The following is a 26,690-nucleotide window of genomic DNA, read 5'->3' on the forward strand; positions in this document are numbered from 1 at the left end:
GTGCTTAAACATTGGAGATCCCCCAGAAATGACACCATTTTGGAAACTAGACCCCCAAAGGAACTAATCTAGATGTGTGGTGAGGACTTTGAACCCCCAAGTGCTTCACAGAAGTTTATAACGCAGAGCCATGAAAATAAAAAAAAAAATTATTTTCTCAAAAATGATCTTTTAGCCTGCAATTTTTTATTTTCCCAAGGGTAACAGGAGAAATTTGACCCCAAAAGTTGTTGTCCAGTTTCTCCTGAGTACGCTGATACCCCATATGTGGGGGTAAATCACTGTTTGGGCACATGCCGGGGCTCGGAAGTGAAGTAGTGACGTTTTGAAATGCAGACTTTGATGGAATGCTCTGTGGGCGTCACGTTGCGTTTGCAGAGCCCCTGATGTGGCTTAACAGTAGAAACCCCCCACAAGTGACCCCATTTTGGAAACTAGACCCCCAAAGGAACTTATCTAGATGTGTGGTGAGCACTTTGAACCCCCAAGTGCTTCATAGAAGTTTATAATGCAGAGCCGTGAAAATAATAAATACGTTTTCTTTCCTCAAAAATAATTATTTAGCCCAGAATTTTTTAATTTTCCCAAGGGTAACAGGAGAAATTTGACCCCAATATTTGTTGTCCAGTTTCTCCTGAGTACGGTGATACCCCATATGTGGGGGTAAACTACTGTTTGGGCACATGCCGGGGCTTGGAATTGAAGTAGTGACGTTTTGAAATGCAGACTTTGATGGAATGCTCTGCGGGTGTCACGTTGCGTTTGCAGAGCCCCTGATGTGCCTAAACAGTAGAAACCCCCCACAAGTGACCCCATTTTGGAAACTAGACCCTGAAAGGAACTTATCTAGATGTGTGGTGAGCACTTTGAACCCCCAAGTGCTTCATAGAAGTTTATAATGCAGAGCCGTGAAAATAATAAATACGTTTTCTTTCCTCAAAAATAATTATTTAGCCCAGAATTTTTTATTTTCCCAAGGGTTACAGGAGAAATTGGACCCCAAAAGTTGTTGTCCAGTTTCTCCTGAGTACGCTGATACCCCATATGTGGGGGTAAACCACTGTTTGGGCACACGTCGGGGCTCAGAAGGGAAGTAGTGACTTTTGAAATGCAGACTTTGATGGAATGGTCTGCGGGTGTCACGTTGCGTTTGCAGAGCCCCTGGTGTGCCTAAACAGTAGAGACCCCCCACAAGTGACCCCATTTTAGAAACTAGACCCCCCAAGGAACTTATCTAGATATGTGGTGAGCACTTTGAACCCCCAAGTGCTTCACAGACGTTTACAACGCAGAGCCGTGAAAATAAAAAATCATTTTTCTTTCCTCAAAAATTATGTTTTAGCAAGCATTTTTTTAGATTCACAAGGGTAACAGGAGAAATTGGACCCCAGTAATTGTTGCGCAGTTTGTCCTGAGTATGCTGGTACCCCATATGTGGGGGTAAACCACTGTTTGGGCACACGTCAGGGCTCGGAAGTGAGGGAGCACCATTTGACTTTTTGAATACGAGATTGGCTGGAATCAATGGTGGCGCCATGTTGCGTTTGGAGACCCCTGATGTGCCTAAACAGTGGTAACCCCTCAATTCTAACTCCAACACTAACCCCAACACACCCCTAACCCTAATCCCAACTGTAGCCATAATCCTAATCACAACCCTAACCCCAACACACCCCTAACCACAACACTAACCCCAACACACCCCTAACCCTAACCACAACCCTAATTCCAACCCTAACCCTAAGGCTATGTGCCCACGTTGCGGATTCGTGTGAGATATTTCCGCACCATTTTTGAAAAATCTGCGGGTAAAAGGCACTGCGTTTTACCTGCGGATTTTCCGCGGATTTCCAGTGTTTTTTGTGCGGATTTCACCTGCGGATTCCTATTGAGGAACAGGTGTAAAACGCTGCGGAATCCGCACAAAGAATTGACATGCTGCGGAAAATACAACGCAGCGTTCCCGCGCGGTATTTTCCGCACCATGGGCACAGCGGATTTGGTTTTTCATATGTTTACATGGTACTGTAAACCTGATGGAATACTGCTGCGAATCCGCAGCCAAATCCGCACCGTGTGCACATAGCCTAATTCTAAAGGTATGTGCACACGCTGCGGATCCGCAGCAGTTTCCCATGAGTGTACAGTTCAATGTAAACCTATGGGAAACAAAAATCGCTGTACACATGCTGCGGAAAAACTGCATGGAAACGCAGCGGTTTACATTCCGCAGCATGTCACTTCTTTGTGCGGATTCCGCAGCGGTTTTACAACTGCTCCAATAGAAAATCGCAATTGTAAAACCGCAGTGAAATGCGCAGAAAAAAACGCGGTAAATCCGCCATAAATCCGCAGCGGTTTAGCACTGCGGATTTATCAAATCCGCAGCGGAAAAATCCGCAGAGGACCAGAATACGTGTGCACATTCCTAACCCTAGCCCTAACCCTAGCCCTAACCCTACCCCTAACCCTAACCCTACCCCTAACCCTAACCCTACCCCTACCCCTACCCCTAACCCTAACCCTACCCCTAACCCTAACCCTACCCCTAACCCTATTCTAACATTAGTGGAAAAAAAAAAATTCTTTATTTTTTTATTGTCCCTACCTATGGGGGTGACAAAGGGGGGGGGGTCATTTATTATTTTTTTTATTTTGATCACTGAGATAGATTATATCTCAGTGATCAAAATGCACTTTGGAACGAATCTGCCGGCCGGCAGATTCGGCGGGCGCACTGCGCATGCGCCCGCCATTTTGGAAGATGGCGGCGCCCGGGAGAAGACGGACGGGACCACGGCTGGATCGGTAAGTATGATAGGGTGGGGGGGGACCACAGGGGGGGTATCGGAGCACGGGGGGGGGGGGGAATCGGAGCGCGGGAGGGGTGGAACGGAGCGCGGGGGGCGTGGAACGGAGCACGGGGGGGCTGGAATGGAGCACGGGGGGGTGGAACGGAGCACGGGGGGTGGATCGGAGTGCAGGGGGGGTGATTGGAGCACGGGGGGGTGATTGGAGCACGGGGGGGTGATTGGAGCACGGGGGGAGCGGACACGAGCACGGGGGGGAGCGGAGCACTGGACGGAGGGGAGCCGGAGCAGTGTACCGGCCAGATCGGGGGGGTGGGGGGTCGATCGGAGGGGTGGGGTGGGGGCACACTAGTATTTCCAGCCATGGCCGATGATATTTCAGCATCGGCCATGGCTGGATTGTAATATTTCACCCGTTATAATGGGTGAAATATTACAAATCGCTCTGATTGGCAGTTTCACTTTCAACAGCCAATCAGAGCGATCGTAGCCACGAGGGGGTGAAGCCACCCCCCCCTGGGCTAAACTACCACTCCCCCTGTCCCTGCAGATCGGGTGAAATGGGAGTTAACCCTTTCACCCGATCTGCAGGGACGCGATCTTTCCATGACGCCGCATAGGCGTCATGGGTCGGAATGGCACCGACTTTCATGACGCCTACGTGGCGTCATGGGTCGGGAAGGGGTTAAATATTTGACAAAAGAAAAAAAAAATAATATACCAAAACCAAAGTTTCAGCTTGTGTTAAAATCCTCAAAGTGTATTTTTTTTTTTCTCGGTGAAGCCGTCAACGAGAAGCTTTATAAATCATTAACGGGATGAACGAAATGTGCCATCTATAATCCTGATTTAACAACGTTATTAAGTCATAGTTAAGCACTTACCATAATGTGATTGAAATGCTTGCGGCTTTATGACCTGATTACATTGGCTACATACGACCAGATAGAACTCATCGTAGGCCGGGCACAGTCCAAATATTGGCATGTCTGAAAAACACAGAAGACACGGGTTACATTAGTGGACCCAGCGGACATCACCGCCGGACGCCATGGATGACGGCACCGTCCATTGTCCCATATAACAGCAGTTCGCACTAAGGTGGACTGATGAGGGACACTTTCAGGAACATGGACAAATTACGACAATCAACGGTTACTAATTTTACGACCGGTGAAGAACATTTTACATATCGAGATCGAAGGACCCAAATTTGGAGGATAGAGGGACGTCATCTCCATAATGTACAGAATCCAGACTTTTAGGTTATGTAAATAGGTATCTGACCCTCAGAAGTGAGCGGTGCCAATGACGTTACGACGCCACCCGCCTGCCGATACTTGTGCACGATCAACTGGCGTGTGGGGTCATAACGTCGTCAGCAACCACTCACTTCTGAACACCAGATAACTTCCAATGCAACAGTGAGTGGTGCACGATAACCCCTTTAGGTCTGTAAGACTTTTTTTTTTTTTGGTCACCTGTAGCCCCCAGCCTAAATCACTTAAGTTTGGGGTCTGATGTCTCATCCACAGCCTTGCACTCTTAATCCCCCCCCCCCCAGCTTAGCTCATTAACACATGAATGTCCAGGGCAAATATTAGGCTTTCATGTGTTAATCGCAGAATGTGGATGAACATGTCCATGTGGTAATAACCTGGGGGCCTCCAGGGTTTCCATACAATGTCAAATAAGAATAATAATAAAAAATAAAAAAAACTACATTCAGCCTTTTTGTTGAAAAGTTCACACACACTTTGCATTAAAAGGAGAAAACAAAAAAACAAAATCATCTGCAGCAGAAGGTCAGAAAATACAATGGTGTGTTCACAGCTACTGAGTCATTCCTAAAGTCAAAGTTTAGCCATGGTCAGTAATGCTGATTGTCAGTCGTGAACCAAGATCCATCTGCGGGTGATGATGAAAATATTCACCCCCATGGCTTTATATAGGTATAAATTACATTTATGGCATCAAATAACAAAAAATTACCACGTGCGTATGAATTCACCCTTTTTGCTATGAAGCCCCTAAAAATATTTGGTGCACGCAATTACCTTCAAAATTCACATGCTTAGTGACGTGACCCTTAAGATCACACACGGGGGGTCAGACACTGTCAGTCTGTCAGTTTGCTAAAAGACATGTGGGAGACTCCCCAAATGTATTTTGGAATGTATGTGGTGGTCAGAGGAGACCAAAATTGAACTTTTTTGGGCACCAAGGTAAACGCTATGTCTGGCGCCAAACCAACACAGCCCATCTCCTCCAAAACACCATCCCCACAGTGAAACATGGTGGTGACAGCATCATGCTTTGGAGATATTTTTCTGCACCAGGAACAGGGAAAATGGTCCAAGTCGAGGTGAAAACTGATGGTGCAAAATAAGGGGTAATATTCTTGAGCAAAACCTGTTTGTCGGTGATTTGAGACTGAGGTTCACCTTCCAACAGGATAATGTCCCAAAGCTTTTTGCTAAAGCAACACTCGAGTGGTTTAAGAGGAAACGCATAAATGTTTTGGGGTGGCCTAGTCAAAGTCAAGACCTTAACCCAATTGAGAATCTGTGGTCAGACGATGGTGAAGGAGCTGGAGCAGTTTATCCTTGAGGAATGGACAGAAATCTCAGTGGCAAGATGCAGAAAGCGCAGAGACCTTTCGAAAGCGGCTTGCAGCTGTAATTGTCGCAAAAGGAGTCTCTACAAAAAGTACTGACTTTAGGGGGTGTGAGTAATTATGCACATTGAGGTTTTCATTTATTTTTCCCTATTTGTCGCTTGCTCCAGAATAAAAAGTAAACCAAATGTTCACAGTTGTCAGCATAGTCTTTACATGAACTGATGCAAACCCTACAAAAAAAAAAAACGTGAAATTCCAGGTTGTGATGTAGCAAAACACAAAAATGTGCATAGATTTATGGACTGATGAAGATGATGAGCTCGTTCGCAGGCTCTGGAAGGTTTTTGGTGCACCAGATGGTGCCATAAAAGGAATGCTTTATGAAGTGCACTCTCCCATCATAAGTGCACCTTGAAGACAAATATGCCCACAATAAGGGCTCCCTTATGGTGCAGGTGGACATGGTCACCTGTTACCACCTAAGGCCAGAGGATCTAATGTAAGTCCACCCCCCCATAATTTTAGGAACCTTAGGAAACCGCCATGGCACTTTGTATCCGGTGTGGTCTCCTTAAAAACACGACAGACTGTGGACCATAACGGATTGACCACGCGGTCTCTGAAGAAACCAGAGCATCTGGCTTTAGGGAATTTCTCATGGCAATTTCGGAAGGTAGCGCAAATTACGTTCTCAAGATCTGGGGTAACCAGAACGATCGGACCACCACCATAGAGACAACTGTGGCACAGGTTAGGATAGTCATTGGTGACCCAACGCTTAGAAAACCATCTGGTGTCATACTGCTGGCGTTTGAGGATAGAGCTGCACAACGACATGTGCCGTGTGCCACGGGAGATCGCAGTGTTGCATTGTAACATCGATTTCTTACGGGGTAGCATGGCATTCTTCCGGAGTTGCAAATGTTTCCAGCGGTGTGCGGTTTTCTGCCGCTCACTTGCCATGGACTTTAATACAAGTTGCATGTCACCACCAATTGCAAAAGCACGCGCCACTATTCTCTTAGCTTTTACAGTGAAATCGCACTTGTGCTGCAGGAAGTGGCAGACAAGACGCACAAGTGTTTTTGGACGCGAGAGGCGTCTGAGTACTGCTGTCACATCTAGCCATGTGTGCCTAACTCTTTCATTATGTGGTCACCCAGCTTTCCCGGACTCCTGGCAACAAATATCTTTACTACGTGATTTGTCATTCAGCTTTCTAAGGCTCCAGAATGGAAAGATTCTTTGGGTGGGGGGGGGTGTCACATTCCTAGCAGAGTATATGGCTGCCAATACCTGTTTGATACCGCGTGGGTACACGTAGCACACGTGTGTGGTTACCGTCAGGGAAGATCAGCCACTTCACTGGCAAATACTAAGCCGTGTTTGCCGAGACGCCCACTTTGACCTACATGTGCAACAGCTGCAAGTTTCACACACACTGTGGGCTCCATGAATGGGGGGCTGGGAAATTGCCGGCATTCCCACAGTCAGGGCGAGCACCGGTCCTCTCTAGAATGACTTCCTACAAAGGGCAATGCTTTGTCAACACAAACAATGGCATCAATCTGCAGACATCGGGCGGGCGCTGCACAAGAGTTTTACTGGCACGACCCCCGAACATGTGCTTCCTCCAAAATCACGTAATCTGGAAGAGAAATGCGACAAATCGGTTTCCATAACGATTGGTTATAATCAGTGGATATGGACTTGGGTTCCGTGTGAATTGGATTTTGGAAACTTCCAGTTACATACTGAAGAAGAAGCAGAGCCTGTCACTTCGAAACGCGTTGAGTAAAAACCTCATGTTTGAGATCCTCTTCTGAATTGACGTCTTCAATAATTGGCAGCGAGGGGGGAGGTATCCACAAAATATTTAGGTCTTCAATTACATACATTGTGGTACTACTTCTGGCATAAAAAATCCCCCCCTCCCAAAAAGAAGGGTCCCTGGTTTGCAAAAAGCAGTGCCATGTGCACAGAGAAATGTGGCGGTGGATCACAATGGAGATCCAAAATGGTGAGCGGACATCCCCTTTTTTTTTCTTTTAGGGACTACGTGGGAACATATCTTTCATGTCCACGAACAGATGGAGATAGAGAAGCACAGCGTTCGGCTTTCTCTGCACAATCCCATAGACATGAACTGAGTGGCAGTCCCAGCGCGACCATGACGCTCCAATCAATCCCTACCGCAGGTGGTCGTAGCGATCAGACATTTATCACTTATAATTGGAAGCATATTACCTGCGCGGAGACAAATCAAATCGGGGGTCCTGATGGTCGGAACCCACCGATCTAAGAAGTTATCATTTATCCAAAACAATTACAACATCTGTAGGGGTCTGCCTGCTAGGACCCTCACCGATCACTAGAATGAATGACCGGGTCTCTCTCATTTCCATCTGGTCTCCTTTAAGAACCGCGCTCTATACAATTTCTATTGGTGACAGATGATGCAACAGTTGCAGAAGATCGTCAAGGCTTCGTGAAATGTGGAACATGTCCGTGCACTGAGTCACCCGGCTTTAGTACTTCTTTACAATACACAATATACCCAAGTGACTTACAAATGATTCTCTAAGGTTTATGGCAATGCAGTCACCGGCTACAAATCTCTAAATACACAGCAAGCGATGAGAAGCAGCCAAGATAACTTTAAGAGCTGAATTATCAATTCTTTCGGATTATCAGATGGTCTCAGAAAAATACTGTAAAGAATAGGAAACCTATAGCCAACCAGTAAAAATAGATGTAAATGGGGAGGAAGGACGGAGCATGCTCCTCTGCTGTAGTCTAAGTTGTAACCTTTCCCCTGTGGAGAGTGACATCTTGGTGTAAGGAGACTTATAGACCATGCAATGCTTCCCTGGGAAATTACGTTTCCCAAAGGAGCACTGCTTGGCCTATAAGACTCCTTAAGAAGAGAAGTAATTTCTTAAAGGACCATTGCATGGCCTACAAGTCTTCCCATACACCAGAATGTCACTCTCCTCAAGGAGAGAAGTTCCCAAAGGAGCATTGCACGGCCTATAAGTCTCCCAACACCGGCATGTCACTCTCCTCAATGAAAAAAGTAATTTTCCAGAGGTATTGCATGGCCTTTAAGACTCCTTACACAGACACGTCACTCTCCTCAAGGAGAGAATTAAATTTCCAGAGGAGCATTACATGGCCTATAAGTCTCCTTACAGATGCATGACACTCTCCTAAAGTAGAGAAGTAATTTCTCAAATGAGAGGCCTTTTTCCCATGATGAGCTTTTGGTGATTTTTTTTTTACACTGCATTTATTTAAAAAAAAAAAAAAAAAATGCAAGTTACCTATTTTACTTAATGGGTGCAGAAAATCTGCAACATCAAAAACTCACCAAAAGCTCATTGTGGGAATTTAGCCTAAAGGTACCGTCACACATAGCGACGCTGCAGCGATACCGACAACGATCCGGATCGCTGCAGCGTCGCTGTTTGGTCGCTGGAGAGCTGTCACACAGACAGCTCTCCAGCGACCAACGATCCCGAGGTCCCCGGTAACCAGGGTAAACATCGGGTAACTAAGCGCAGGGCCGCGCTTAGTAACCCGATGTTTACCCTGGTTACCATCCTAAAAAGTAAAAAAACAAACGCTACATACTTACCTACAGCCGTCTGTCCTCGGCGCTCTGCTTCTCTGGTCTGGCTGTGAGCGCCGGGCAGCCAGAAAGCAGAGCGGTGACGTCACCGCTCTGCTTTCCGGCTGACCGACGCTCACAGCCAGAGCAGGAGGAGAGCAGAGCGCAGCGCTGGAGGACAGACAGCGGTAGGTAAGTATGTAGTGTTTGTTTTTTTACTTTTAGGATGGTAACCAGGGTAAACATCGGGTTACTAAGCGCGGCCCTGCGCTTAGTTACCCGATGTTTACCCTGGTTACCAGCAAAGACATCGCTGAATCGGTGTCACACACACCGATTCAGCGATGTCTGCGGGGAGTCCAGCGACGAAATAAAGTTCTGGACTTTCTTCCCCGACCAGCGATCTCCCAGCAGGGGCCTGATCGCTGCTGCCTGTCACACTGGACGATATCGCTAGCGAGGACGCTGCAACGTCACCGATCGCTAGCGATATCGTCTAGTGTGACAGTACCTTAAGTCTCTTTACGCCGGCATGTCACTCTCCACAAAGAGAGAAGATACCCATTAGGCCTCTTTCACAAACTCGGCTTTGGGAAAATGGCCGCCGCGATCTCTAATGCGCACGCGCGGCATCCCGCGGCCATTTTCCTGAAGCCCCGTGCAGCAGAGCACTCGATCTGCGCACGCGCGGCCCCAGGAAGATGGCCGCCCCCACCGATGCAAGGGATTACAGCGCAGATCGCGCGCTGCTTGTTCACCACTACGCCACCAACGTAAAGCTGAGGAAGAACCAGCGATGTCACCACGCCCTCCCGACCTGACCAGCCTGATTGACAGGCGAAAACGGCGACTTTGGTAAGTTATTTCTCAGCATAGGTGGGGAATCGGGGTACACTACATACACTATAGGAACACACAGCGCAGGCCCTATTTAACAGTATTTATAGCTCAATCTCAAAAAACGGGGTGACAGGTTCCCTTTAAGAGTTCAGTAAGAGGCCTCTCATATAGCCAAATCAGATCTCTTGTTTTGCACTGAGGAGGGGCAAAAACCACGAAACACATGTCTGCAAATAGAGATTACGGTTTGGCTTTTATCCTGAATCATGTGGCGAGGCTCGTTAAAGGGACGATATTGACTTTTAGGTGGCATTATAGTTCAAGCTCCTCTTTCGTTCTGTTGTGAAAACACTGCCGATTTTAGCCCTTTGATGTGGGGCAGGGGAACTGTACACAGCGCAACATATACAGTGGGGCAAAAAAGTATTTAGTCAGTCAGCAATAGTGCAAGTTCCACCACTTAAAAAGATGAGAGGCGTCTGTAATTTACATCATAGGTAGACCTCAACTATGGGAGACAAACTGAGGAAAAAAAATCCAGAAAATCACATTGTCTGTTTTTTTAACATTTTATTTGCATATTATGGTGGAAAATAAGTATTTGGTCAGAAACAAAATTTCATCTCAATACTTTGTAATATATCCTTTGTTGGCAATGACAGAGGTCAAACATTTTCTGTAAGTCTTCACAAGGTTGCCACACACTGTTGTTGGTATGTTGGCCCATTCCTCCATGCAGATCTCCTCTAGAGCAGTGATGTTTTTGGCTTTTCGCTTGGCAACACGGACTTTCAACTCCCTCCAAAGGTTTTCTATAGGGTTGAGATCTGGAGACTGGCTAGGCCACTCCAGGACCTTGAAATGCTTCTTACGAAGCCACTCCTTCGTTGCCCTGGCGGTGTGCTTTGGATCATTGTCATGTTGAAAGACCCAGCCACGTTTCATCTTCAATGCTCTTGCTGATGGAAGGAGGTTTGCACTCAAAATCTCACGATACATGGCCCCATTCATTCTTTCATGTACCCGGATCAGTCGTCCTGGCCCCTTTGCAGAGAAACAACCCCAAAGCATGATGTTTCCACCACCATGCTTTACAGTAGGTATGGTGTTTGATGGATGCAACTCAGTATTCTTTTTCCTCCAAACACGACAAGTTGTGTTTCTACCAAACAGTTCCAGTTTGGTTCCATCAGACCATAGGACATTCTCCCAAAACTCCTCTGGATCGTCCAAATGCTCTCTAGCAAACTTCAGACAGGCCCGGACATGTACTGGCTTAAGCAGTGGGACACGTCTGGCACTGCAGGATCTGAGTCCATGGTGGCGTAATGTGTTACTTATGGTAGGCCTTGTTACATTGGTTCCAGCTCTCTGCAGTTCATTCACTAGGTCCCCCCGCGTGGTTCTGGGATTTTTGCTCACCGTTCTTGTGATCATTCTGACCCCACGGGGTGGGATTTTGCGTGGAGCCCCAGATCGAGGGAGATTATCAGTGGTCTTGTATGTCTTCCATTTTCTAATTATTGCTCCCACTGTTGATTTCTTCACTCCAAGCTGGTTGGCTATTGCAGATTCAGTCTTCCCAGCCTGGTGCAGGGCTACAATTTTGTTTCTGGTGTCCTTTGACAGCTCTTTGGTCTTCACCATAGTGGAGTTTGGAGTCAGACTGTTTGAGGGTGTGCACAGGTGTCTTTTTATACTGATAACAAGTTTAAACAGGTGCCATTACTACAGGTAATGAGTGGAGGAAAGAGGAGACTCTTAAAGAAGAAGTTACAGGTCTGTGAGAGCCAGAAATCTTGATTGTTTGTTTCTGGCCAAATACTTATTTTCCACCATAATATGCAAAAACAATGATAAAAAAACAGACAATGTGATTTTCTGGATTTTTTTTTCTCAGTTTGTCTCCCATAGTTGAGGTCTACCTATGATGTAAATTACAGACGCCTCTCATCTTTTTAAGTGGTGGAACTTGCACTATTGCTGACTGACTAAATACTTTTTTGCCCCACTGTATGTATGACATCTGCAGTTTTTACTCTGGAATCACAGCGGATTTGGAGCAGATTTCTGGCCACACATATTCTGCAGAATGGAATAGAATGGAGCAGAAAGTAAAACAGACCTCAAAATCCACAAGTATAAGCGACTCTGCTCAGCCTTTTGGCCTCGTCAATACACCTGAAATTGCAGTTCTGAGCCGGAAGTATTCCTTATCTCAAAGGATTTCAGTACAGGAGTCAAATTGGTGGCTATAATAATGGTTGTAAAGCGCTGTGGAATTAATGGAACTATATAAAAGTGAGTAAAATAAAATAAATAAAATGTCTGCACCAAAATCCACTACAAAAACCAGCATGTACTAGTTGCTTAGATACGGAAGAAAATGTTAATGGGGGTGGGGGTAGGAGGAGGATGAGGGTGATGTCCTGTGGTTATGCAGATGAACATTCCAGCACAACACCAAATATTTGTGCAGACTCTTCTGACAACTTTTTGTTTCAACGCTTCCTTAAAAAGAGAAGTAGAAGGGCACTAATGTTGGAAGCCCTACATAGATTTGTTTTCATAGTGGCATTACAACCTCAAAGAAAACTCGACTATTAAATAAAAAATAATGCAGAGAACAGGTTCAAATTTGTGGCTGTATTAGTTTGAGAGGGAGGGGTTAAAGCTCACAATACCATAGAAGACTCTGGATAAAAGACCAGTTGGTCTGCAAAGCAGAGATTTCACATACTGTGCTCTAGAATTAACAAATGTGAATATCTCTGCAACGGAGCGACGTTGTACAAAATGGAAAAGAGTGCTAGAATCAGCGGAGCTCAGGGGGTTTTTATAAGGTCCTCTTTAAACCCTTGCTTCCATGATTAAAGAGGACCTGACACTTGCCATAAACATGACATTTTTTTTTTTTTACCCTGTATGGAAGCATCTGTTCTCCTGAATCTGGCGATGTTTTTCTTTTCTCCTGTATATATATATATATATATATATATATATATATATATATATATATATATATATATATATATATATATATATATATATATATATATATATATATATATATATATATATATATATATATATATATACACACACATACATATACACACATAAATATAGTCTAATAAGCCTAGTGGGCATGGTCTTTAACCCCTAAACAACCGCCGATACGCCTTTTAAAGGCGGCTGTTAAGGATACTTATTCCTCAGCGCCGCTTTTTAACGGTAAAAAATAAGGGTATAGCGCCCCCAACATTGGAAAATCTCCGTGGGTAGTAGAGACCCCCGGAGAACATGATTCGGGTCGCTTTTCACCGTCCCTCAAAAAAAAAAAAAAAAAAAGTCAGATTTCCAATTTATTTCTCGCCCGCCAAGATTATCCGGCCCGTACCCGGCAACAATAGATTTTTCCTATTAGTTTATTTTGATCACTGTATTAGACCCTATCACAGTGATCGAAATAATAAAAAAAAAGTAAATCAAACCCCCCTTTATAAAAATAATAAACTAAACAAAATGTACTTCTTTCAATTTTTCCATTAGGGTTAGGGTTGGGGTTAGAGCTCAGGTTAGGGTTGGGGTTAGGGTTGGGGCAGGGTTAGGGTTTGGTTCCAAAGTAAATTATTTTGTTAAAAAAGTAAAATGTTTTTTTCCTTCCACATTTGCTTTGGTTCTTGTGGTGAATGTGGTCTTGTGCACCTCGAGGGGTGCAGTTATTAGAATGGTGTCACTTTTGGGCATTTTCTGCTGTATTGACCCCGCAAACTCACTTCAAACGTTTTGTAAATTTTGTTGGAAAAATGAGAAATCGCTGGTCAACTTTAACCCTTATAATGTCCTAACAAAAAAAAATTAAGTTTCCAAAATTTTGCTGATGTAAAAGTAGACATGTGGGAAATGTTTTTAATTAACTATTTTGTGCTATATGTCTCTCTGATTTAAGGGCACAAAAATTAAAAGTTTGAAAATTGCAAAATTGAACGAAAAAACAACCTCAGAATCAGTGGGATCCGTTGAAGCGTTCTAAAGCTATAACCTCCGAAAGGGACAGTGGTCAAAATTGTAAAAATTGGCCTGGTCACAGAACCACAGAAGAGTTGAAGACCACACCAAAGTATCTAACAAGATTAAATTTATATAAAAAGGAAGAAGGGGCTGTATCTCGGGAATGAAGAGGAGCAGAAACAAAAGAAAAACAACACCGGATTCAGGAGAACGGCAGCATTTACGCCTGGTATAAAAAAATAAATAAATACTGCGTCCAGCCTGCTTGGCCATTTTTGGAACTCTTATAGAAGTTAACGGAGAAAGACAACTATTCATCCTCTTCATCCATAGTGGTACTAGACAGGACCACCTTTACGCAGGATAAGTACTGGTCTTAGAAGTGGGCCTCATCCATTAGACATTTACAGCACAACCTTATTGGAAGGGAATACCCTTTTAATCCCTCCCAACCAGAGCTGTGGAGTCGGAGCCCATTTTGGTGGAGTCGGAGTCATGGAAATTGAGGAGTCGGAGGTTTGGCTTACCGACTCAACAGCCCTTGCAGGGCTATCCAGAAGGAATTGGTGTATTGGTGCTTGTATTAAGACTACAAAAGCACCTTTCTGGAAATAGTGGATCTTCTACAGTCGCCGTTCAAAAAAAAAAAAAAGGATTGCTATAAGAGGGCTGTCCCTAAACAACGGAAAAGATCCCCTACTATTAGGAAGTGTGAACGGATCTGTGCACCACAGCGGCACTCAAGATCTATACCACTGACAGAAACAGTGGTCGGACCCCACGATATTGCCCTTTATATATATATATTGCACCACGGCATGTGCATTTATCCATAAAAGACCCTTAATCTATTTTTTTCTTTTATAGACGTTTAGGGCACAACTAGGAAAAAAAAACAAAAAAAAAAAACACAAAAACAAAGCACATTCGGCAAAGAACGCAAAATGATCTGTAAGGTCAGATGAACAGGAAACTGAACGTATTTGTTATTTGCAATGGGACTCATTGTGGTTATGATATCCAATCCCCCCGATGATTGGAGAAATAAAACTGCAGCAGGGACCCCCGAGCTGAAGACTTGACTGTGGTAAATAGGTCACTTGCACATGCCAAGTGCTTGTGGTTTAGCAATACAGGAACTTTATGAAGTCCTTTGGGTCTATGAGCCATTTTCTACTTTTTGCCTGTGGTCACACTGGATATCTCATCAATTAAACCTACATCCACACGAGGAGAACGTAATGTTTAGGAGATTTATTTACAAAGAAAAATGGAATTTAAGACATCCGTTACAAAGAATATAATATATACATACACACACACACAAACAAACACTTTACAACCAAAATGGTCCGGGACAACGTTTAGGTGAAGGCGTCTGCACATTAAAAGGGTAGTCTGGTGATAACTTATGGATCAGTGGGTGTCCAACCGCTGGGACTCACACCGATCCGCAAGTTATTACCTATTCGGTGGATAACTAAGAAATGTATCCATCAAGCATGTGCTTCTCAAAGCCTTGTTCTTGTCAGTCTACACCGTCGGTTGTCAAAACGCGCGTCGGGGTGGATGTGACTCAGAAAAGGGAGTCTCTTTACAACTGTAAGCCCCTAAACTACTTTGGTAATTAAATGGTGAGCACTACAAGCAGACGTTCACCTATACTTGGATATTGATTTAATTATCTTTGTTATGGCCTGTATTACATGTACTGTATGTATCAATCTCCATACCTTTATAGCACTACATATATTTGATAGGGTCTTTTGTATATCTTAATTGTCTTGTACTAGACCCTGTATGTGGTAACATTACTGTGCAGTAGCACAGCATAGTTGTTCTTAAGATTGTTTTGGGATCTTTTTGTGGTCACCTTTAAATTAAATAGGATTATGGTTCACATACTTTTGATATACTGGGACTTTATGGTTGGTTCCCTTTGTCTCTTGCAATCTACAAGTAGCAGAAGATGGGAGCAGATGGAAGGGGGTAACACGGATTAGTGATCACCCACCCACCATCTTGTCATTGGCCAGGATGGATACCTAGTCTACAGCATGGTTTTTCGACATGGTTGCAGAAGCTCAGGTCCCCAATTGTCACTGCGGAGAAGACAGAAGTGTTTCATAACCGCTTCTGCCATCTCTTTTCCATTATACTGAATGCTCGATGTGGAAATGCTTTTTTAATTACATTAAAGAACTAGATTTGGAAATGTTGCAGATGTGTGTCAGATCCGAATACGTGTGGAAACATTCTGAAGACAACAAGAAGCTTCCGCTCAGCCAAAAATGAGGCGAATAGCTCAACCCCGTACGACAAGAGTTTTTTGGTTTTTTTTTTTAAGTATCTGTAACAAAAGGACATCTATGTCATTTATTGCCATAATTAGGAGGGGTCATTAATATAGTAATCTAGGAAAATTCCTTCAAATCATTCGGATAGTGAAAGATTCTCACGTGTTGTAACTTTGTAAAGTCTTGCTGTTGAAAGCTCAGCCATTTCAGCTGCAAAACGTTCCTTCAACCTATAAGGTGACCTTGAAATTTACCATGCCCGATCAATCTTTCCCCGCGACGTCTGCTGTCCGGGAAGGGTCGGGACACCAGCGAAATCAGAAAGTTCATCTGATGTCTTTCCAACGTGTATGGGTTCCTTAATTCTGGAACAGGCAGTTGTTCTCCTTCGGTCAGGTTCCAGATGAAGATGGAGCCTGGTCACGGCCACGATCTACAAGCCTAATGTCTCACACTAGAGACTTGATTGAAATCCTGCAGATCCTGCTGTAATCACAGGACATTTTTTTAGCTAGTAATTGTGAAGCAGGGAGAAAGTAAAGGGACTGCAGTAATTTCAGTATCTTCTATTCTTCTCTACATTGAACTGAACGCAGCTTGCAAGTGGATAAAGCTAAGAAAAACAGCATAGCGCACTAAAAGTTTAAAATTCTAGGTTAAAAACCCAAAATAATAGCCTAAAAAGTTTTTCAGGCAGATGACTGGTACGGCCACACTGAGCGAATACCATTTTAAAGCCAAGTTCAGACAGCCGTAGTAAAAGTGAGTGAGTGCAGGAGATGCCTGTTATTCCCACATACTAGTCTGGTCAGCAAATCGGACCAGAACAGCGCATGTTGCGATTTTTTCCACGCATTTTAGAAGGGGCTGTCCAGTAGTGGAAAACTGCCGTAAAAAAAAAAGGTGGCCCTCAAGATAACTATAAATGTTGCATACGGTGGAAAAAAAAGTCAACTGCATCCAAAGTGTGAAATAAATGGTACAAAAATAAGAATATAAAAAAAAAAAATCACTGTTTGAAGAGCATTTCACATATTCCTACATCCAATATTTGTGTGTGTGTGTGTGTATATATATATATATATATACACACACACACACACATACATAAACACGTATACATATATATATATATATACATACATATATATATATATATATATATATATATATATATATATACACACACATATATATATACACACACACATATACACACACATATAAATACACTAGACACACAAAGTTGTGTGAAAAAGTGTTTGCCCCTTCCTGATTTCCTATTATTTGGCATGTTTGTCACACTTAAAGTGTTTCAGACAGAACAAATGTAAATATTAGACAAAGATAACACAAGTAAACACAAAATGCTGTTTTTAAAATCGAAGGTCTTTATTACTAAAGGGAAAAGAAATCCAAACCTACAAGCGCTGTGTGAAAAAGGGATTGCCCCCCCCCCAAAAAAAAAAAATATATATATAACTACATAAAAACATAAATTAACTGGTTTATGACATCTTTGGAAAGCGGAGTTCAAACTCCCTAGCCACGCACGGGCCTGATTACTGCCACACCTGTTCTCAATCAAGAAATCACTTAAATAGGATCTGCCAGAAAAAGTGACCAAAAGTTCCTCAAGAGCTAGACATGATGAAGCAATCCAAATAAATTCTGGAACAAATGAAAAACAAAATAATTGAGATCTATCAGTCTGGATTTAGGATTTAAAACCAATTCTAAAGCTTTGGGACACCAGCAAACTGCAGTGAGAGCCATTATCCACAAATGGTGAAAACATGGAACAGAAGTGAACCTTCCCAGGAGTGGCTGGCTGACCAAAATTACCCCGAGAGTGCGGCGACAACTCACACAAGAGGTCACAAAAGACCACACAACAACATCCAAAGAACTGTAGGCTTCACTTGCCTCAGTTAAAATCAGTGTTCATGACTCCACGATAAGAGACTGTGCAAAAATGGCCTACATGTTCCAAGATAAAAATCACTGCTGAGCAATAAGAACATAAAGGCTCATCTCAGTTTTGCCAGAAAACATCTTGCTGATCCCCAAGACTTTTGGAAGAATACTCTGTGGACTGACGAGACAAAAGTTGAACTTTTTGGAAGGTGTATGTCCCATTACATCTGGTGTAGAAATAACACATCATTTCAGAAAAGGAACATTATACCAACAGTAAAATATGGTGGTGTGATGGTCGGGCTGTTTTGCTGCTTCAGGACCTGGAAGACCTGCGCTCTATCAAAAAATACTGAAGGCCATCTGTTCGTGACCTCAAGCCGAAGCGCACTTGGGTTATGCAGCAGCACAATGATCCAAAACACTCCAGCAAGTCCACCTCTGAATGGCTCAGGAAAAACAAAATTAAGACTTTGGAGTGGTCTAATCAAAGTCCTGACCTTAATCCAATTGAGATGCTGTGGCATGACCTTAAAAAGGCGGAAACCCTCCAATGTGGCTCAATTACAACAATTCTGCAAAGATGAGTGGGTCAAAATTCCTCCAGAGCGTTGTAAAACACTCATTGCCAGTTATCGCAAATGCTTAATTGCAGTTGTTGATGCTAAGGGTGGTCCAACCAGTTACAAGGTTAGGGGGAAATCTCTTAACACAGGGCGCTGTAGGTTTGGATTTCTTTTTCCCTGAATAATAACGACCTTCATTTAAAAGCTGCATTTTGCGGTTACTTGTATTATCTTTGTCTCATATTTACATTTGTTTGGTGTTCTGAGACATTTAAGTGTGACAAACATGCAAAGGAATAGGAAATCAGGTAGAGGGCAAATACTTTCTCACACAACTGTATATACGTATATACGTGTGTGTGTGTACATAAAACACAAGGGAAAATCCCAAATTGTCTCCTCAAAAAGTATCCGACTCCACTCTTAAGCATGCATTCACATTGTCTCTTTGGTGTCAGTTTGTAACATATGGTGCGAAAGTTCTTGGCATACAAGACAAACATATCTAAAGTCGATTAGGCGAAGAGTGACCCCAATGAAATTCTCCTTTTTCAATGCACTTGAAAGAAGCCGTCTGACATCAACCCAGTGCACCTGCAAGAAGCCGTCTGACAACAACCCAGTGCACCTGGAAGAAGCCATCTGACACCAACCCAGTGCACCTGGAAGAAGCCGTCTGACACCAACCCAGTGCACCTGCAAGAAGCAGTCTGACAACAACCCAGTGCACCTGGAAGAAGCCATCTGACACCAACCCAGTGCACCTGGAAGAAGCCGTCTGACACCAACCCAGTGCACCTGGAAGAAGCCATCTGACACCAACCCAGTGCACCTGGAAGAAGCAGTCTGACAACAACCCAGTGCACCTGGAAGAAGCCATCTGACACCAACCCAGTGCACCTGGAACAAGCAGTCTGACAACAACCCAGTGCACCTGGAAGAAGCCATCTGACACCAACCCAGTGCACCTGGAAGAAGCCATCTGACACCAACCCAGTGCACCTGGAAGAAGCCGTCTGACACCAACCCAGTGCACCTGCAAGAAGCCGTCTGACAACAACCCAGTGCACCTGGAAGAAGCCATCTGACACCAACCCAGTGCAACTGGAAGAAGCCACCTCACACCAACCCAGTGCACCTGGAAGAAGCAGTCTGACACCAACCCAGTGCACCTGGAACAAGCCGTCTGACACCAACCCAGTGCACCTGGAAGGAACTGTCTGACACCAACCCAGTGCACCTGGAAGAAGATATCTGACACCAACCCAGTGCACCTAGAAGAAGCCATCTGACACCAACCCAGCGCACCTGGAAGAAGCAGTCTGACACCAACCCAGTGCACCTGGAAGAAGCCACCTGACACCAACCCAGCACACCTGGAACAAGCCGTCTGACACCAACCCAGCGCACCTGGAACAAGCAGTCTGACACCAACCCAGTGCACCTGGAACAAGCAGTCTGACACCAACCCAGTGCACCTGGAAGAAGCAGTCTGACACCAACCCAGTGCACCTGGAACAAGCAGTCTGACACCAACCCAGTGCACCTGGAACAAGCAGTCTGACACCAACCCAGTGCACCTGGAACAAGCAGTCTGACACCAACCCAGTGCACCTGGAACAAGCAGTCTGACACCAACCCAGTGCACCTGGAACAAGCAGTCTGACACCAACCCAGTGCACCTGGAACAAGCAGTCTGACACCAACCCAGTGCACCTGGAACAAGCAGTCTGACACCAACCCAGTGCACCTGGAAGAAGCCGTCTGACACCAACCCAGTGCACCTGGAACAAGCAGTCTGACACCAACCCAGTGCACCTGGAACAAGCAGTCTGACACCAACCCAGTGCACCTGGAACAAGCAGTCTGACACCAACCCAGTGCACCTGGAACAAGCAGTCTGACACCAACCCAGTGCACCTGGAACAAGCAGTCTGACACCAACCCAGTGCACCTGGAACAAGCAGTCTGACACCAACCCAGTGCACCTGGAACAAGCAGTCTGACACCAACCCAGTGCACCTGGAACAAGCAGTCTGACACCAACCCAGTGCACCTGGAACAAGCAGTCTGACACCAACCCAGTGCACCTGGAACAAGCAGTCTGACACCAACCCAGTGCACCTGGAACAAGCAGTCTGACACCAACCCAGTGCACCTGGAAGCAGTCTGACACCAACCCAGTGCACCTGGAAGAAGCCGTCTGACACCAACCCAGTGCACCTGGAAGAAGCCGTCTGACACCAACCCAGTGCACCTGGAAGAAGCTGTCTGACACCAACCCAGCGCACCTGGATAAAGATGTCTGACACCAACCCAGTACACCTGGAAGAAGCCGTCTGACACCAACCCAGTGCACCTGGATAAAGATGCCTGACACCAACCCAGCGCACCTGGAAGAAACTGTCTGACACCTTCCCAAGAGCACTTGCAGCCTGATTCGCATACGACACTTCCACATTAGACTTTATCATAACTTGCACGTCTTATTTCCACAAAAAAAGGGTAATATTTTAATTGGAGGACAATCGTAGACACAGCAAACCTCCATAAGTAAAACTGTTCCCTTTAAATGCACCCTTAATAATTACACTAATCCAGCAAGCAGCAATCTGTTCTCGCTGAAGGCAGGTACAGATGTACGCATGCAAATTATAACCGCGTAACCCCGGCCTAAGCTATTGACGGCATACGCGTGTTACACAGCGTTCATCGCGGAGGAAGAAGTGACAGAGATGTTCTCTCTAATACCCCAGCCGCGGCTGCTTAACACCGAGCCAATAATGATGTGCTTTAATATTGACACTAAAAAGGCCGTCTCTCATGGCAAGTCCCAGGAAAGTCGCCTTTAGATCCAGCCATCAGGCTGCGGAGCGATAATTGCATGAGACAGTGTCACAGACCACAGTGGAGCAATCCGAACGGAGACGGAAGAAAGACTTTGACAATATGCTGGGGGCTACGAGAGCAGATTCTACGGCTTATTGAAAAGGACCGAACTACGCATTAGCTCGGCTTATAATAAAGAAGCAATTAGCTGAAGATCTGGCCGGAGTGTGGCCTGATTTCTTGGCTTTGTACTGGCAGCCACAAAAGCCGCACGTTACTTGGGCGCAAAATGAAGATGAAGAATCGAAGTCCTGCTTCTCCACTTTGCTTTCCCTTTTTAAGCAGGGGTGTCCTTGTCTCCTGTCATCGTATAACATTCGGATTTGTATTCTAAACACGGCGGCCAGTGCAAGTCAATGTCTCACTGGCCTCCAGCCACAAGACAGCACGCATTAATGTGAAAGAGCTCGGAGGAGTCTACAAGGCTTAGGAGTAAGAAAAAAATAATAATTAGTAAACAGAACTTGGGTCGTTCACTTGTTAAAAAAAAAAAAAAAAAAAACTTTCTCGGAGGACTGGGTGCCGGCCAATAGAGCAGCTTATATGGTTATTGCCCTTTTAACAAACTTTGCAAAAAAAAAACCAAACCCCAAAATATAAGACACTTTGTAATATATCTTATCTGATAAATATGCTTCTTTATCCACTAATGAGCCACGTCTCCCCCCGCCCACTTCCTGAACTCATCATTCACTCTGGGGGGAAAAAAAACAACAAACAGCTAAAGTCCGCCTCGCTCAAGACAGGGCAGGATAGATGGCCAGGTCACAGAGATCAGATTAAAGCTGCCTTCTAAAGTCTATAAAGAAGGGTGGAGAAGAGGTATCGCTGCAGATTTCTAGTAAATGCTTATCTCACCCCAGTTCTGGATTCACAGCTACGCTGCTCAGTAGTTCTATATTATTATACATTTTTATAGCACCATTTATTCCATGGCGCTTTACATGATGTACTGTACATGGCTACAAAGAGACAGGAGAGTAGGAATCCCTGGTGCTTAATTCACAGCTACGCTGCTCAGCTTTTGAACATGGCTACAAAGAGTCAGGAGAGCAGGAATCCCTGGTGCTTGATTCATAACTACACTGCTCAGTAGTTCTATATGATGTACTCCATGCTGTTGCTGCTTTTGAACATGGCTACAAAAAGGCAGGAGAGTAGGGATCCCTGGTGCCTAATCCACAGCTACAACAATCATCAGTTCTGTATGATGTCCTCCATGCTGTTGCTGCTTTTTAACATGGTTATAAAGCGACAGGAGAGTAGAAATTATTGGTGCTTGATTCATAGCTACACTACTCCATGCTGTTGCTGCTTTTGAACATGGCTATAAAGAGACAAGAGAGCAAGAATCATTGGTGCTAGATTCACAGCTACACTGCTCAGTAGTTCTATATAATGCACTCTATGCTGCTGCTGCTGCTTCTGAACATGGCTATAAAGAGACAGGAGAGCAAGAATCCTTGGTGCTAGATTCACAGCTACACTGCTCAGTAGTTCTATATGATATCCTCCATGCTGTTGCTGCTTTTAAGCAGGACTAAAGGGACAGAAGATACCGTGCTGAGCTAGAAGACACCCACTAGCTCAGAGACAACCAAAACTTACAAGATCCAAGTCATATAATGGCCAGATAAAGTGTTATTCCTCATGTAGACACATCACAGCTTATTCTGAAGAACCACCTAAAATCACAGGTAGTCTCGGGTGCAGTCATCACTGTATAATAAAAAGTTATGCAATCTTCCAAAACACTTTCGGTATCAGTTCCTTGAACTTTTCAATATCTCCACTTGCTACTATTCAGTATAAATCACACGTAGGATTTGCATGTTCGTTTGCAAGAGAATCTGTTGCAAAAATCTGGGAAGCGCAACTATCTTTAGTGATTACTTGCAATTTAGGAGCCTGAATTATGGATGTATATATACATGGTATATGCACTAGAAATTTTTTTTCAAACTTGCACCACAAATCTTCATGTCCCTGGGGCAACGTCCAACCCCAACCCTAGTTATAATGTCCAGACAAAGCCGATATGGCCTGTCTAAGTGCTCACAAGCCAAACGTTAGCGTAATAATGGTAATAACGGCAACATGGAAATGCCCTTTGGTGTCCACCGCATGAATATATCCATTTTACTGTAAGCGGCTTCCATAAAATAATTCCAATCACACCGTCGTTACAACTAGGGCAGCACACATAAAAACGGATACGCTGTGAGAGAACGCACTTATCGCTTCCGTGGCTTTAACTGGGAAATACTGATGCAAAATTCTGACCTATGATTAAGGTCTAGGATATCCATTAAAGAAGTATGGCAAGCACCGAAGATAAAATCCAAACTTTATTCTGTAAGTAAAATCCAAACTATATTCTATAAGTAAACACACAGCCGTGCACGGGCAAAAGAAGTCTTCCACCGTGAGCACGATGGCGGTTTTACATATCACGTGACGCTTCTTCCCCAAAAAATAATCAAAAGTGAGATGTGAAACGGCTCTCGTGCCGACAGTGGACAACACCTTTTGCCCATGAGGTTTTTGATGTGGATATTTCCAGGTTGAAGCATTTTGCCTTATTTTACGTGCATGAAGCGGTTTTTTTTGCATTTTTTAAATTTATTTCAGTGGTGAAAATGTGGATCCGTTTTCAGGAAGATATTACAGCTGGTGCGAATTTATTTGCACGACCCATTCCAGCGGCCAGGACGGAGAGGATGTCTGTGGCTCTTGTTATGATTAGCCAGTCTGGTGGAACGTCACCTGTGCGTCATGATGCAACGATAACGTCGGCTAACCAACAGAAGAGTCGTAGTCACCGTCCGGTAAGAGTCGGTACTCCGTCTCCCATTCCATCGAACATGACAGTGTAAATTTTCACCAACTCTACTTTAAACGAGACCCTGAGGTCAGAATACACCACGGAGTATTTCCCCTGTAACTGCGACAGATACAGTCATGGCCAAAAGTATTGACACCCCTGCAATTCTGTCAGATAATACTCAGTTTCTTCCTGAAAATGATTGCAAACACAAATACTTTGTTATTATTATCTTCATTTAATTTGTCTCAAATGAAAAAACACAAAAGAGAATGAAGCAAAACATTGATCATTTCACACAAAACTCCAAAAATGGACTAGACAAAAGTATTGGCACCCTCAGCCTAATACTTGGTTGCACAACCTTTAGCCAAAATAACTGCAACCAACCGCTTCCAGTAACCATCAATGAGTTTCTTACAATGCTCTGCTGGAATTTTAGACCATTCTTCTTTGACAAACTGCTCCAGGTCCCTGATATTTGAAGGGATTCAGGTCTGGACTCATTGCTGGCCACCTTAGAAGTCTCCAGTGCTTTCTCTCAAACCATTTTCTAGTGCTTTTTGAAGTGTGTTTTGGGTCATTGTCCTGCTGGAAGACCCATGACCTCTGAGGGAGACCCAGCTTTCTCACACTGGGCCCTACATTATGCTGCAAAATTTGTTGGTAGTCTTCAGACTTCATAATGCCATGCACACGGTCAAGCAGTCCAGTGCCAGAGGCAGCAAAGCAACCCCAAAACATCAGGGAACCTCCGCCATGTTTGACTGTAGGGACCGTGTTCTTTTCTTTGAATGCCTCTTTTTTTTTTCCTGTAAACTCTATGTTGATGCCTTTGCCCAAAAAGCTCTACTTTTGTCTCATCTGACCAGAGAACATTCTTCCAAAACGTTTTAGGCTTTTTCAGGTAAGTTTTGGCAACCTCCAGCCTGGCTTTTTTATGTCTCGGGGTAAGAAGTGGGGTCTTCCTGGGTCTCCTACCATACAGTCCCTTTTATTCAGATGCCGACGGATAGTACAGGTTAACACTGTTATACCCTCGGACTGCAGGGCAGCTTGAACTTGTTTGGATGTTAGTCGAGGTTCTTTATCCAACATCCGCACAATCTTGCGTTGAAATCTCTTGTCAATTTTTCTTTTCCGTCCACATCTAGGGAGGTTAGCCACAGTGCCATGGGCTTTACACTTCTTGATGACACTGCACACGGTAGTCACAGGAACATTCAGGTCTTTGGAGATGGACTTGTAGCCTTGAGATTGCTCATGCTTCCTCACAATTTAGTTTCTCAAGTCCTCAGACAGTTCTTTGGTCTTCTTTCTTTTCTCCATGCTCAATGTGGTACACACAAGGACACAGGACACAGGTTGAGTCAACTTTAATCCATGTCAACTGGCTGCAAGTGTGATTTAGTTATTGCCAACACCTGTTAGGTGCCACAGGTAAGTTACAGGTGCTGTTAATTACACAAATTAGGGAAGCATCACATGATTTTTTGGAACGGTGCCAATACTTTTGTCCACCCCCTTTTTTATGTTTGGTGTGGAATTATATCCAATTTGGCTTTAGGACAATTCTTTTTGTGTTTTTTTCATTTAAGACAAATTAAATGAAGATAATAACAAATAATTTGTGTTTGCAATCATTTTCAGGAAGAAACTGAGTATTATCTGACAGAATTGCAGGGGTGTTAATACTTTTGGCCATGACTGTATAGGAGCCCGAGTTACAGGGAAAAACAGCTTTGAAGATGTGATATACCAACGCTGGGTCTAGTGATCACACGATTCCTGGGACCAACGGAGGCAGCTAGGCATCAGCCATATTCTCTGGACACCTACTTGTCTCAGATCACAAGTCAACTGACCCCACAATCTTTAATTTAGAACAGCAGCATTTTTTATGGAAGTCTTTTGCCACATGAGGACTGATCAAACCAAGCACAGCACCTTGCAGGGGACAAATCCATTAATACCTTTAGTGTCCAAATGCCAGAAATTGTTTTTTATTCAAATATGATAATGATGGCCATGTCCCCTATAAGGTGCTACGACGTTTGGTTTGAACAGTCATTTTGTGCCGACCCCTTTTTCCCCTCATAATGGGTGTTTCAGGACGACACCGCTCCCCTGCCTCCTGCTTGCACTCTTGATACCTGACAGTTTCGACCGCACTTTCGGCCCGAACTGTGCCTTCTCGCATGCTACAAGCCGATACAGACTGCAGCATTGGAGAAACGCAGGGGGTGCTCAAGCTGGTTTCAAAGCAGCGCTTGGAAGCTCATTAGCAAAGAGCTTGCTAGTGC

The 26,690-nt window shown here is 44.3% G+C and overlaps 1 protein-coding gene across 2 annotated transcripts in view; it reads right to left on the reverse strand.

The window, feature by feature from the left end:
* Positions 1-26,690, reverse strand: part of ATXN7 (ataxin 7) — a 128,552-nt gene that overhangs the window by 43,534 nt on the left and 58,328 nt on the right. For both annotated transcript variants that reach the window (XM_069736579.1, XM_069736580.1), the window contains one exon: positions 3,695-3,799. In XM_069736579.1, the coding sequence (XP_069592680.1) occupies positions 3,695-3,799 (105 nt within the window). The remainder of the gene's footprint in view (positions 1-3,694; positions 3,800-26,690) is intronic.

Source organism: Ranitomeya imitator, chromosome 8 (assembly GCF_032444005.1).
Source record: "Ranitomeya imitator isolate aRanImi1 chromosome 8, aRanImi1.pri, whole genome shotgun sequence".
Taxonomy (NCBI): domain Eukaryota; kingdom Metazoa; phylum Chordata; class Amphibia; order Anura; family Dendrobatidae; genus Ranitomeya; species Ranitomeya imitator.